At 48.1% G+C, this 14,057-nt stretch overlaps 1 protein-coding gene across 1 annotated transcript in view; it reads left to right on the top strand.

Moving 5' to 3' along the window:
- LOC133418191 (glutamate receptor ionotropic, delta-1-like) overlaps positions 1-14,057 on the top strand; it is a 75,046-nt gene that overhangs the window by 39,036 nt on the left and 21,953 nt on the right. Inside the window, exons 4-7 of the mRNA XM_061706633.1 lie at positions 4,988-5,193; positions 8,811-8,864; positions 11,693-11,866; positions 12,584-12,745. Of these exons, the coding sequence (XP_061562617.1) occupies positions 4,988-5,193; positions 8,811-8,864; positions 11,693-11,866; positions 12,584-12,745 (596 nt within the window). The remainder of the gene's footprint in view (positions 1-4,987; positions 5,194-8,810; positions 8,865-11,692; positions 11,867-12,583; positions 12,746-14,057) is intronic.

Here is a 14,057-nt window from a genome sequence, read left to right on the forward strand (position 1 = left end):
TTTCGCCGGACTCCAACTTGAAGGGCGACCGGCAATCGCGTGCCTCCTTTTTCCGTGCCGTGCTCATCCAAAAATATCCGCGTTGAGCTTTTCCTGGTTCCCATGGACGGGCAGCGCGGCGGCGGCGGCGCCGCGCACATTCAGCTCTTCGTGACAAAGAGACTCATTGAAGTCCTTATTGACATGATCGATCCTACGATTGGAGATCGATACGCCGCACGGGAGCCGTCCGTTTTGTCTCGAACGATCGCGGCCCCGCTGACCGCCACTAACGCAAAGACGATCGCTGTCCTTCGGTAAACGATGCAAGCAATACGAAACCTACACGAACTAGACAAATCGTACAAACCAGACGAACTCGACCATATTTGCCATCTCGACCAACCTTGGCGATCGAAACATATCGTCACGGTCGTGAGAGTTAGTCGGACGGAACAATGCGTCGCGTCGACTCGGTCGTGAGCAACGATGCGCCACGCTGACAACACGGTCGGAAAAGTTCTTCAGAAGTAAGATTAACCGAGTGTACAGGTTCCCTTTTGGGGCTGTTGGAGATCTGATTGAGTCGAGTCAGAGCGCCACCGTGTGCCAGCGTGTGCCACGCCGTGCCAGCGTAACAAAATGAGCTAACAGAAGCTCGGGGAGACGTGACCGCAAGCCAACTGACCCCATTCCGAGTCAGCAGCCATTCTCATGTTTTGCCCTAATGTCCTTGTCGGCATTCAGCCAGCAACCGTTGGCAACGTCGCTGCTGAAAAGAAGCATTTTGCCAAGCCCAAGATGTCACGGACGTCCTGCGTTTGCCACTTGACTTGCTCGAAATTTAGTCTTGACTCACTCGACTTTTTGTGCACAGTCACAGTCACGCTTGAAACTTCACAGTTACGACTTCCTTGTGACGTGCACGTTTTTTCATTTTTTTTTCAAATCTGTTAGCATCATGTTTGTTTGTCACAGAAGAACCAAACCTTCGCTAGGTTTTTGTGTGCGTCTGTGCCGACACTTTCACATATAAGCGCGGCTGTCGTGCCTTCCTTGAAATAAAAGCGAGGCTCCCTAGATGAAGCCGGGCCGGGTGAGAAGGCGCCACGGTACGTCTTTATAAATGTATTCAGCGCATTAGCGTGACGTAGCGTCACGCTAACGCGCTGCGACGGCTGCGCCCGTTGATCAGGACGAGCGGAGATGGATGGAGACGAAAGTGGCGTCGGCCTCTCCGGGCCGGGCTCTCGCTCGCCTTTGGCGTCTCGTGGCGCTCAAGGTGAAGACTGCGGAGGAGACAGGAAGTCAATTAGCGGCGTGCTGGCCTTAATTGAAGCCCAGCAGCCAATTAAAGTGTACATTAGCGCTTATTGACGGAGGCGTGCGAGAGATGATTTGATGCTGTGTGGACCACGGCCGAATCTCTAAGGTCATCAGAGTTTCCCTTTTTTGTTTTGTCGTCCCCCCCCCCCAGTTCCTCTGAATAAATGACAATTCATCAAGCGGAACCTATGGCTGAGGAGGATCGTTTGACTGGATGTCGTAAAGAGTTTTACAATCTGGCCGCTGTGGATAGAGAATACAATTGTTGGCAAACAAAAGTAACTGGTGTTGCTCATCTAGTCCACTGGAGGGCGCACTGACAAGCACGTCAATGACCACTTACCACTTAAATGACATTCGGAAATTGGCTGTTACTCAGGATCTGACACACTTGTGAAGACTAAAAGATGCCATGGAGCAACGCGAGCGCACTTCACATACATTTGCGCTGCCACCTTTGCACGAGTTCTGTTCAAACGAATACCTGCTGGAGAAATATTGGAAGACAATGAATATTGCAAAATGTCATTCAACAGCTTCAGTTCAAAAGCGGTTGTTTTGGTGTTTTTAGGTTTAGATTTACAATAACTGAACAGTTCCCACTTAAATTTTTATGGTGTGACGAGTCCGTTGAGGTTGCCAAGATTTCGAGATGGATGCAGCAATTTATGTACATTTCAAAGCATTTCTAGTTGTTCTATTAAAATGATCCCTTGAAAAACATCCGTGACGAATATACGTCAGTGGCAGTAGACGGGTGGATTCCAGCGGAAATGACTATTCCCTGTCCACCCATCAACACACTGCGCCGTGTCTAGCTCCTCCCCCATTGGGGTATCCTGCCGTGACGTTTGAAGGCCCAATGGAAGGGTGCCGAAAAGAGGTGTCATTCTTATTTGGTTGGGTTTTCCGTCCGGTTGACGAAGTGTTCCCGCTGTGCCACATCCTTGCGGGAAGCGCCGCGCCAGAGACGGCGAGGCGCCCCTCAGCTTGTGACTGGCGATGGTCGTCAGTGGAGCGCGGTGCCAATCTGCTTTACGGCGTTGACCTTTTAATTGAATGTTTTACGCAAACAATCGTGTCGCTAAAGTTCACGCAGGTAATTCTTGCTCAATTGGCTTTTGGACCAAAGAGATGCATGCGTGTGTGTGTGTGTGTGTGTGTGAACGCGCAAATTGCAATTGATTTGGGCTAAGTGAAAATGGAAGTTGAACATCGTGGCACCGCGTCGAAGTTTCGTCGCAGCTGGACATCATAGCTTGAATTTTCGTGTGACAATGTCACGCTACGACGTCGCGCTACAACGTGGAGCTACAGTTGTGACGTAGCACGATGTCGTAGCGCCACGACACCGCGGCACGACAAAGCGCGGCATTGTAAAACGCTAGCTACGACATCATAGCGACCACACTGTTACGCTACGCTATGATGTGGCGCTACGATGCCACGCTAGGACGTTGAGCTACAATCGTGATCGCGGCACCGTAGCGAGACATCGTACCGTCTCGTCGTCGCGCCGCATTTTAGAGTGCTTTCCTAGCTTAATGTTGCGCGACATCGTCGCACTACGCTGTCGAGCTACAACATCAAAGAGACGACGATATCGCCGCGACATCGAGCTCGGTGAAACTTCCTGACGTGCCTGACCGCCGTTGTCTCACAGCGCCTCGAGTCCTTCAAGGGTTCGGGTGGGCCGTCAACAGCATCCTGGGGGTCCTCGTCCCGTTCGTCGCCTTTCAGTCTCAGCGGGCAGCTTGACTGACGGGTGCCGGGTGCCTTATCGGATGACTTGTCACCCGCTCGGAGGAGAAGCTGAGCGGAGAACGAGGACCGACATAAACAGGCTATTTGGGGCACTACCTGCAAATGTCCCAACTGACATCCTACACCCCGATGGAAGAGATAAGTGGGACCTGAACGCACCACTACTCACTCCCCGGGTAGTGGACGATTAAAGGGCCCTGAACGCACCATTACATCGTGGCCAGACAGAGGAAGACTCGAGGGTCCTGAACACATCACCACTTACTAGCAGACAATAAGAGGATCCTGAATGCACCACCCTTTGCTTGCCAGATAGGCGGCCCTGAACGCACCACCATTTACTCACCAGACCGAGGATATTAAAAGGGTCCTGAATGCATCACCTTCACTGCCCAAATTGAGGGGGATAAGAATGCCCTGAACGCACCGCCACTCGCTCAACACATGAAGAATATTTCTTCCTGACGCAAGGGCCAGCACGTGCGTGCGTGCGACGCTCTTATCAGCCCGGCGTCTGCTCATTAACGGCCGGGCTCGCTCGTTAGCCGCACCTCCAGATCGCCGGCGACCTCTCGCCTGCCATTGAAAGACGGCGCGACCGACCCGCGCTCGCTCGCCATTTTCTCGGCATTGACGCGCCGACACGGCTGCGAGCATTTGAACATCTCAAGCGTGATATGGAGGAAAAAAAAAAAGTTTGCCGCCAGCGTTTAGTAAAAACAACAGACGGACGGCGCCCTCTCGCAGCTGCATTCGTCACAGCAGCTCACGGTCGCTCGCAGGCGCACGGTCGCATTTCAGGACTGCGACTAACGAACTGGTGGTCAGCAGGTCTGCCTCGCAGTCAGCAGCTTTGAGGTTTGAGTCTCAATTTACCAAAGCAAGTTTATTTTCCCGCTGACGTTCGTCGTGCTGAGCACAGGTGCGCCATTAAGACGACAAATGGGCGCTTTAGACTGCGCGTGAGCGGGCGCCAATTACGACAACAGCTGGTGTATAAAAAATGGTCGTCTGTCGGCTGAGAGTCGACCTCGGTTCAGAGCCGACGCCAGCAGGGGCGGCAGAACCACTTTGAAAGCGGGGGCCGCCGTACCTTTGGCGCAGTCTTTCCCTCCGGTTGTGGACATTGCGCCTCATTCACTAACACGCGCGTAGAAAATGTTCCCGTAGGTTGAGAGCGGACGCAAAATCGCCGTCAGATTCAGGACTCGTGCGGACCGGCCGCCGTGCGTACGTTGGTGAATCGGGACGAATTGTATCAAGCGGTTGCTGTCATCGGAAAGCTTGCTAAACACGGAAACCGACATCATCTCATAATCATGTGAATCATTTTTGATTCATTCCAAAGTTGAGCTGAGAATGAGCAGACACTGAACATGTCGTGAGGAATAAATATCCCACGCAACCCGAAGAGGCCTTTGCAGATGATCAACTTCTGAGCAGAGTTCGAGGAGCTTCTGAATTGGTCCGCCGAGAACCCAAAAAAAAAACAAGTACAAACTGATTGATGATTCACAGATTGATGCGTCAAACGTGCACAAATCGGCGCGTACGCGCCGTTCGTGAATGAGGCCTAATGTTTTATCGGCCTGATTCGCATACGAGGCCCTCGCGGGGCGGCGGCCATCTCGCATCCCGTTCACGAGCTTTGACATCACGTCGCCCTCGTTAGCGACAGAAGCGCTCGCCGACGTGCGGCCGAGCTAACGAGCGGCGGCGGCGTGCCTTAAAATAAATCGGTGTGATTCATAACTGCGCGTGATAGTGTCACCGTGGCAACCCACAACGCTTCCTCTGACCAAGAAGAGTGATTGACTTAATGCATAATTCACTCACTCATACTTTTACTCTTTGATGTCTTGCTTGTCATCTTACGTTCTGTATTGTGTGTGTGTGTTTTTGTTTCCCCCCCGTTTAGACATGCGAGGCCTTCAGGGCTTCCTGGACCGGGCGTGTCGAGATGGCCTGGACGTTTCTCTGCAGCGGGTGGACAAGAACATCAGTCAGGTGTTCAGCGACCTGTTCACGTCCATGCGGACGGAGGAGCTGAACCGCTACCGCGACACGCTGCGCCGCGCCATCCTGCTGCTCAGCCCGCGCGCCGCGCACACATTCATACAGCAGGTCTGCAAAAACGCACGCCGAGCTACGCTAATGTCACTCTTTCAGCGAGTGAGTGTGGGTGCACGTGCGTGTCGGTGCGCACACGCGCGAGCGCATTATGTCATCACCCAAGCAAATGACACGCAATCTTGGTCTCGGCGTCCGTGTGGGTCGTCGTGTCGGCTTTTTGGCAAAGATGAACATGACAACAGAATAAAACGGATTCAAAGTGATTTAAAAGCAGATGTTTTCACAGCGGCGCGCAGATAACAACGTCCCCGCACATGATGACGATTAGTCACATGACTGCCTTGTGTTTGCACACCTGCTGCGCACACACAGACACGCACGATATCTTGTTAGCATTAACATTTTCTTGGTTAGAGCATGGTCAGCGTTCTGTTAACGTTTGTATTTAGTTAGCGTGTTGTTTGGAAGTACTCACAAACGGCACTAGTCACCAACGCACACACACACACTCACACACAAATGAGGAAATGTTCTTTCGCGTTATTTTACGCGAGGGTGGGCACGGAACGTACTCGTGCTGTTTTTCCTTGATGGGACACGGAGGCAGCAAAATGTTTATGGAGGTCATTTCCTATTTGCCGCTGTGGGGTGCGCGCACACAGACACACACACAGGTACACAAAAATACAGACAGACACACACAAACATTCTCAAACACACACACACACACACTGTACATCCGTACACATACACATTTGTTCACATACATACACACGCACACAAAGTTGAGTTGTTGGGTGGAGAGTCACTCATCCATCTCCCACAATGCACTGTTTTTAGCCTCACTCACCCCCGCTCGCTGGCTAACACTACTTCGCACTCATTCGCTCGCCCACACGCACACACACGCGCAAGCGCACGTTTCAACAAATAGCGTGTAAAGTTGTGGAGGTTTGTAGGTCAGAAGCAAACTAACTTCGAGTTTTTTCGTGATGAAACTTTTTTTTTTTTTTTTTTTCTTTTTTGTCCCGCTTGTCCGTCATCAGTCAAGCTGCCGAGTGAACGGAGCGGACGCGACGCTGGCCCTGATTTATTGGAGAGAGGCGTTTAGGGCACAAACAGGGCATCGATCTCCGCCCCGCACGTAAAACGCCGACTCCAATGTCGGGGGAAGTCCGACTCGACCTCAACAAGCGGCAGTGTAATTAGCTGAGAGGGCCCTGAAGGCGCCGCCGCTCACTCGCCAGATAGAGGACGATTAAAGGACCCTGAAGGCAACAACACTAACGCACCCACTTACTCACAAAATAAAGGACGATTAGAGGGTTCTGAAGACATCGCCGCTAATTTGCCAGATTAAGGATGATCAGCAGGTCCTGAATCCATCACCGCTGTCTTGCCAGATAGAGAACGATTAAAGGACCCTGAAAGCAACACCATTTACTCACAGGATAGAGGACAATTAGAAGGCCCTGAATGCACCACTCATCACTTCCTCTCATTTGTTGTTAGCTTGCCAGACGTTGCTAAAATGACATGCTAACCAACAAGATGTTAAAACATGCTGACAAACACACTAACAACAGCTAACAAAGCACACACTAACAAAATGCTAACAAACGAGAGCACACACAACACGCTATAAACATGCTAACAGATGAGACACTGACATCATCTTTAACATACAACACACTAAAACAGATTTTATTCAATCTGAGAGGGAAATTGAATATCAGGAAGTAAACAGGAAGTGGCTGGCGTGGGGCAGGAAGTGCGATCAACGCCAGCATCGCCATCACTCGCTCGGTTAGTCGTTAGCAAGATTAATGCGCTTGTGCCGCGCACGCCAACAGGGCTGAAAAATGACACAATTACCTTCCCGTGATGAAAAGTAGGTGTGTGTGCGCGCGCGTGTGTGTGTGTGTGTGTGTGTGTGCCCACTTTGTTCTCGCCCCGTAAACAAACGCTTTTTGGAGACACGACTTTCGGACGTCCTCGTACACAATCACACACTATGGAGAGACACACACACACAAATAACACACACGAAAAACCACACTGACACACAGATACACACGCTGACAGACACACACTCACACAGTGACAGACACACACTCACACAGTGACACACACACACACACATTGAAACAGACACACATGCACACACAAACACTCATGCACACATCACCCATACTCACACACGCACGCACACAAACATACACACACGTAGGCGCGCAGACAGAGACACACACTGACATGCACCCACAGACACTGACACATTTGTCAGCGTTAGACACACACTCGTGCAAGCAGGATAGAAGAAGACGCCGAGGATGGTGACAAGACACACACACACACACACACACACACACACACGGTTTTGCATACAATTGGTCAGGAAGCTGCATTGCTAGTCTCCTAGCAACAGACCGGGAGACGCGTTTGAGGGGGCGGGACCTATGGCTACAATACCACAAAAATGACACCTAATCAATCACTCAGTGTGAGTGTATGTGTGCGTAAAGAAGTGTGTTTGCGTGAGTGTTTGTGTGTCTGTTTCACTGTGTGTGTGTGAGAACATGAAGTCATGACTCAGCAGTTTCAAGTGTGTTTGTGTGCGTGCGTGCGTGTGTGTGTACGTGTCTATTTGAAGTCCACCAGTGATTGGCTGGTCCACACTGCTTACTTTTCCATGGTTACAAGATTCTCTCTCTCACACACACACACACACACACACACACACACACACACACACACACACACACACACACACACACACACATGCACACGTGTTTAATAATATCTGGTCAAGTGGTCTGTCATGAACATTTTTCCCATGAGGCCTTGGGTGCAAATGGGATTCGAGTGTAACAGCACAAGGACACACACACACACACACACACACACACACACACACAAGTGCATCATTTAATGTGTGTCCTTTGCATGTACGCTCACGGGTGTGTCACTCTTGTCTGTATCTGCGTCGCCACGGCGACCCTGGCGGCTTCCCCTCACTGTATGCAAATGAGGCGTACAAAGACGCGCAGGGCCTTTTGCACGGCGGCCTCGCGGTTAGCACGTTGCGAGGTTCTGCGTTCGACTCTGGCCTCGTGATTAATTTTTTTTCCCCTCCCACATTCCCAAAACATTTGCGCACGTGAATTTGACAGAAGACCGACAAGTTGTCCGTCGGCGTGACTGTCAGTGGGAACGCGTGTTCGTCTGTATGTGCGATCGGTCGAGTGGCTAGCGACCAATACGTCGTTTGTTTTGCGAACTCGTACCGATCGATGTTGTGGCGTCGTTTGAGTTGCAAGAGTGTTGTTGTTGTGTCGAATGAGATCGAGACGTATCGCGTGACCTCCAAGGAGTTGCCGTCTAAAAACAACTGCGTCATCCACGCGCTCCTATCACTGCTGTGCTGTGTGTGTGTGTGTTTGTGTGCGTGCGTGTATGCTGCTTGTCAACGCCATTAAAGGCAGCCGTAATGTAACAAAAAAACACGCAACATACCGACAATACAAATCCACACCACAACACTGACTGATTGATTAATTGATTGATCAAGAGTTGTGTCTCAATACTTTTGCAAACTGTGAGGCTTGAATATGTAAATGTGTGTGTGTGTGTGTGTAACAAATGTTCTCTCTGTGTTGCGTGTGCAGGCAGTGGAAACCAACCTGGCCTCTAAGGACAGTCACTGGGTGTTTGTTAACGAGGTACACTCATCAATACCTTTTGTGACTTCACCGATGTAAACTGAGTACACAAAGTACACCGAGTACGTGATGTCGTCATCAGCACATTCACGCAGTGATTTTAGTTTTCCTCCACTCTGCTTGGATGATCCAAGTGTCAATGCAGCCAATTAACTGTGTTAATGAGCGTGTGTGCGTGTGCGCTTTTTTTGCCACGTACTGCGGGGCTGAATCTCACTTTCTCTCCAACAACTTCAAAATGTCGCTTTAACTAATTACACTGAGCGTTTGCTAATTAACATTAAGAGTGACCGCTCCCCCGAGATCACCAAGATGCTTCAGACGCTTTCCATTTCTTCGCGGTTTATATAAAAAAAAAATATATTTAAGAAAATGTTTAAGAAAAAAAAAACTAAAGTTTTAATGAGGAGGCTGAAGAGACACGCTAAATTAAGCTGACGACGTACAACAACATGCTGAGCTCTCTAAACGCAACCTAACGTGGACAAAGGGGACGAGGCCTTAGAACAGAGCCTTGAGGAACCCCGTTGAACAGCACAATAAGTTGAGTTAAGCAAGTTGTAAGTCATTCAATCTTGGTAAGTGCCAACATTTATTCACACATTAGCAACTTTTCAATAATAAAAGTAGCAACAATGATTTAGATAGTTATTGAGGATGCCAACAACAACATGCTAAGTTGTGACCCGGTTACATGCAACACACTAACTTGTGATCACATCTTGTACAGCCACAAGCTGTGTTTGCTAACAACAAGACGCTAACCTTTAATCTGATATCGCACGATCATATGCTAAGGACACTAACAAACAACTACGATAACTTTAAAAAGCAGCATATCATAGCAACGTATATAAATAACTTCCGCAATCAAGGGTTTAGGGTTAGGGTTCCGCTCCTTTGTCTTCTAAATTAAGCGCATAACCGAAATGAAGCTTAGTTCATGTTTGACCAGCGATCAGTCAGCTAAATAAAGTTATGCTTGAAGTCTGACCGGAGTCAAGTCATGTGACCGGAGGCGCCCACCTCGGAGTGACGTTTGTGTGAATTTGGAAGACGCCAGCGCAAATGAGATGATTAGCAGACAAAAGGAGGTTACTCGGCGCCCGCGTCCACCAGCTCGCCTTTAACCGCCAACGCTTGCAGAGGAGACCAACTGAAAACCACAGCGGGAGGAGGCACCAGGGGGCCACTCAGGTGCGGGCGGGAGGGTTCTTTTGCGGACGCCCCTTGGACAAACAATTAGGAGCACAAAGAGCAGAGTTGGGAAAAGTAACTGAAAAATAGATGAGATGAGTTTTTCCAGACTGAGAATTTTTTAACACCAGAAGCTGGCACAAGACACAACGCGTTCGCCAGATGGAGAATGTTTTGCTTCTCAGAAAATATTGCTTATAAGTCCCCACGATCTTACTTTCAAGCATCATTTACAACCATGTTGATTGGAACCTCTGTTTTCGTACGCACTACTTTTTGGATGATTCGGATTTCACCTATTTTTCTCTTCTAAATTCTGTCCCAGTTTTCGTACATCTGCTCAGTTTTCTTCCCAAAACTTTGGGACTGGGCCATTCATTTCCGGGACTCGATGCCATTCATCCGAAGCATTTTGCAAGTTGGATACAAAGGGTTCAACAGATGGCGAGCCAGATTCCACAATGCGAGCTTTTTATTAACAACTCGACGCAAGAACCCTGCCGGTCTGCTCGGCAACACTCAGGAAACATCTGCCTAACACATCCTGTCCAAAGTCAGATCTTCAGAATAAAAGCATACAATATAACAACACGGTTTCACACACCTTCTTGGGCCACTCGGTGGCTTATTCGACAGTCGCACTCACTTGTCAAGCACAGAATTGTTTCAGTGTGACTACTTAAACATTAAAAAAGGATTCTGTTTAAGACAAACTTTCCGGAACACAAAAAACGAGGTTAGACTTTTTGGGATGAGCCCGGTGCTGCCTGGTGTTGAGTTACAGTATAAAGCAACATCGCCAACCAGTGTCCTGGCATGCACACTGTATTGTATTACAGTGTTTGTATAGGAGCCATTTTCAGAATGTTGTCATCTGCCTGTGAAACTTTTCCAGCCCCCAAAAAAACCTGTTTCAGCCATTTTGATGCATGTTAATGGCAGCATCACATCAAACCATCAACACGTCGCGGTCGAGTGCACTCAGCCCAATAACGCCGGACTTTTATTTTCGCAAAGAGGCGGGTGATGAGCCAAAAACATTAGCGTCCATTTGCTGCAGCCAAATGGATGCTAATGCGCTAATTAGCTTGTTTTTCATGCTGCTAGAAATAAGCTCCATCAAGTCATCAGCACGTGCCGTGTTTGTTCACACTTCCACTCAGTGTGCGTGTGGCGTCATACTACGTGTTAGCCTGCAGCTAACTATACATTGGTAGCTAAAGCTGGCCTTCATGTCACATCTCGCCCTTCTTCATTATTTGATGCCTCGCAGAGCAAATAATGTCTCCCCGAGCATTTGAATATTCAGGGACAGCTCACAGTTGCATTTAATAACTCTGCGTATGTGCAGACATTACACAGTGACTGAATGTATGGATTTTTCTCTACGAGGAAGTCTTTTATTTTATCGAGCACTTTGCGATGCAGGTGAGGTATGGAAGAAAACGATAAAAGAAAAAAAGAGGCCCATGACAGCGCCGTGTGGACAAAAGTATTGGGACATGAAAAAGTGAACTGACTCCACCTTCCGCACTACTTACTCGTGTCACGAGTTACAAATGCCATATGTAAAGCAGATAATCAACGTGGTGGTTTCTTAACAAACCTCGTGCGTCTCTTCGCCGACGCAGGAAATCAGCGACGCAGAGATCCTGGAGCTTACCCACAGCGCACTGGGGCGCATGACGGTCGTCCGGCAGATTTTCCCGCTGTGGAAGGACGGCGGCGCTCGATGTATGAGGAACAACCATCGCATCTCGTCGCTGCTGTGCGACCCTCAGGAAGGATACCTGCGCAACCTGGAGGTGACGGCTGCGCCCTAAAGTTGGCTACCAGTCTGAAGATGGCTAGTCAGTGTAAAGTTGGCTAATTGGTATAAAGTTAGCAAGCTGCTTTAAAGTTAGTCTAAAGGTGGCTCGTTGCTCAAGCGTTGGCTAGTCAGTCTGAGGTTAGCGTGACAGTCTAAACTTTGTCGGTTTAAAGTTAGCACATCACTCTAAAGCGGCTAGGTGGTCTAAAGTTGGTTAGTCGGTCTCAATGGACTTGTCAGTTTAAAATTGGCAAGTTAGACTAAGGTTCGCTAATCAGTTTAAAGTTGACCAGTCGGACTGATGTTGGCTTGTCATTCTAAAGTTGGCTAGTTGATGGGAATTTCGTCAGTCGAAAGTAAATAAGTCGGTATACAGTTGGCAAGTCACTCTAAAGTTTGCTAGTAAGTTGAAATTTGGCTAGTGACTCTAAAGTTGGTTAGTCTGTCTAAAGTTTGCTAGTCCATCTAAAATTGGCTCGTCAGTCTAAACTGGCCTAGTCTATCAAAAGTTGGCCGGTTAGTCCCAAGTTGGCTAGTTGATTTCAAGTTAGCTAGTCGTCTATAGCTAGCTAGTCAGTCTAAAGATGGCTCGTCGATCTAAAATGAGCGATTCCAAGCTAAACTGCCATCGCGCTGCCTTCAGACTACTTCAGGTAGACCCGGAAGGCATCTCCAGTGTCTTGACTTCCCGCTCCCTCCCCGCCCCCCGCAGGTATCCAACCTGTACCTGTACGACAGCGTGCTGATGTTAGCCAACGCCTTCTACAGGAAGCTGGAGGACAGGAAGTGGCACAGCATGGCCAGTCTCAACTGCATCAGAAAGTCTACCAAACCCTGGAATGGAGGCTGGTCCATGCTGGAGACCATTCAGAAGGTAACTCACCCTTGGTGTTCTTCTCCTTGTTCTTCTGGTTGTTGCTTGTTAGCTCAGTTGTTAGCCATCTGTAGTGCATCTGGAAAGTATTTGCAACGCTTCGCTTTTTTCAAATGTAGTTGTGTCTTATTTGAAACACATTTCTACACACAAAAGCCCCATAATGACAAAATGACAACAGTTTTTAAAAAAAAAATAAAATTCCTTGGACTTCATGCTTGGTTTGTGAATCAGGCTAAATTCAACCAGTCGATCGAATATGGTGTTTCTTACCAGTTAACTAAATGTCAATGTAGCGTTTTTATTGTTGTGTGTAGATGGCAGCTCCATGATAAACGTTTTGACTTTTAAGAGTATGAAGAAAATAAACGTGTCTGACGACTGACAGGAGGCATCAGCGACTTTGCGTGTAAGCCAAACTATCGCTCGCCTTTTTCCCCTCCGCTGACAGCCGCTGCAACCTTTGCAGCTGACAGTAACGTTTTTTGGAGAGGATTTTTTTCACTTTCCCTCTGACGGCTGTCTGCGCTGCTACATGAGCTAATGGCAGCCATGAAATGTCATGTCATCCGCCGCCACAAAAAAAAGAACAAAAGAAAAAAAAAACGTTTGCTGGTCTCCGCTCAGACGTGCCGTGCATTCGCGGCCAAATAATAGCTACTGATGACGATTGATGGTTGCATCTCTTTCGCTGTGCGTTCACCCAAGGTGCATCATCCGCTTTTTTAAAGAAGACAAATTAATTGACAATTAGCTTTTGAATGTTTGTGTACAAATAGTTCCTGGCCACCCGTCAAGTGTGAAATTAGCTGCAACGATTATGTTGCTTATTTTTTCAATTCATCGAAGAATTGATTCATTATTATTTTTTTATTTCCATCCCTTTGTTAAAAACAGGACATTATTTCAAATTGACATTAATTGATTCAGTTGCTGTTTTAATCCGTAACACCATCAGAAAATCGGCAAGAATGTTGATCATTGTTTTCCAAAGTCAAAGCAGATGTTTGCAAATGTCTTACTTTGAAACACCACAAAGATAATTGGTCTGCTTTCATGAAGGACTACAGAAATCGGAGAATATTTACTGTTGAGAGGCTGAAAATCAGAGACGACGTAGTTGAATTAAACGATGTCTAAACGATTAGTCAATTATCAAAACAGTTGTCAATTAATTCCATAATCGATCAGTTGTCGATTAAATACTTAATTGTACCCTTACAACTAGGTAAATCTCTGGTTATCTAACTTTCTGAATGTGCTTTCGTGCGAGCCCTTCTAAATTTGACCGAATTGTGACATCACAGTGGGG

This window comes from Phycodurus eques, chromosome 19, assembly GCF_024500275.1.
Source record: "Phycodurus eques isolate BA_2022a chromosome 19, UOR_Pequ_1.1, whole genome shotgun sequence".
NCBI lineage: Eukaryota > Metazoa > Chordata > Actinopteri > Syngnathiformes > Syngnathidae > Phycodurus > Phycodurus eques.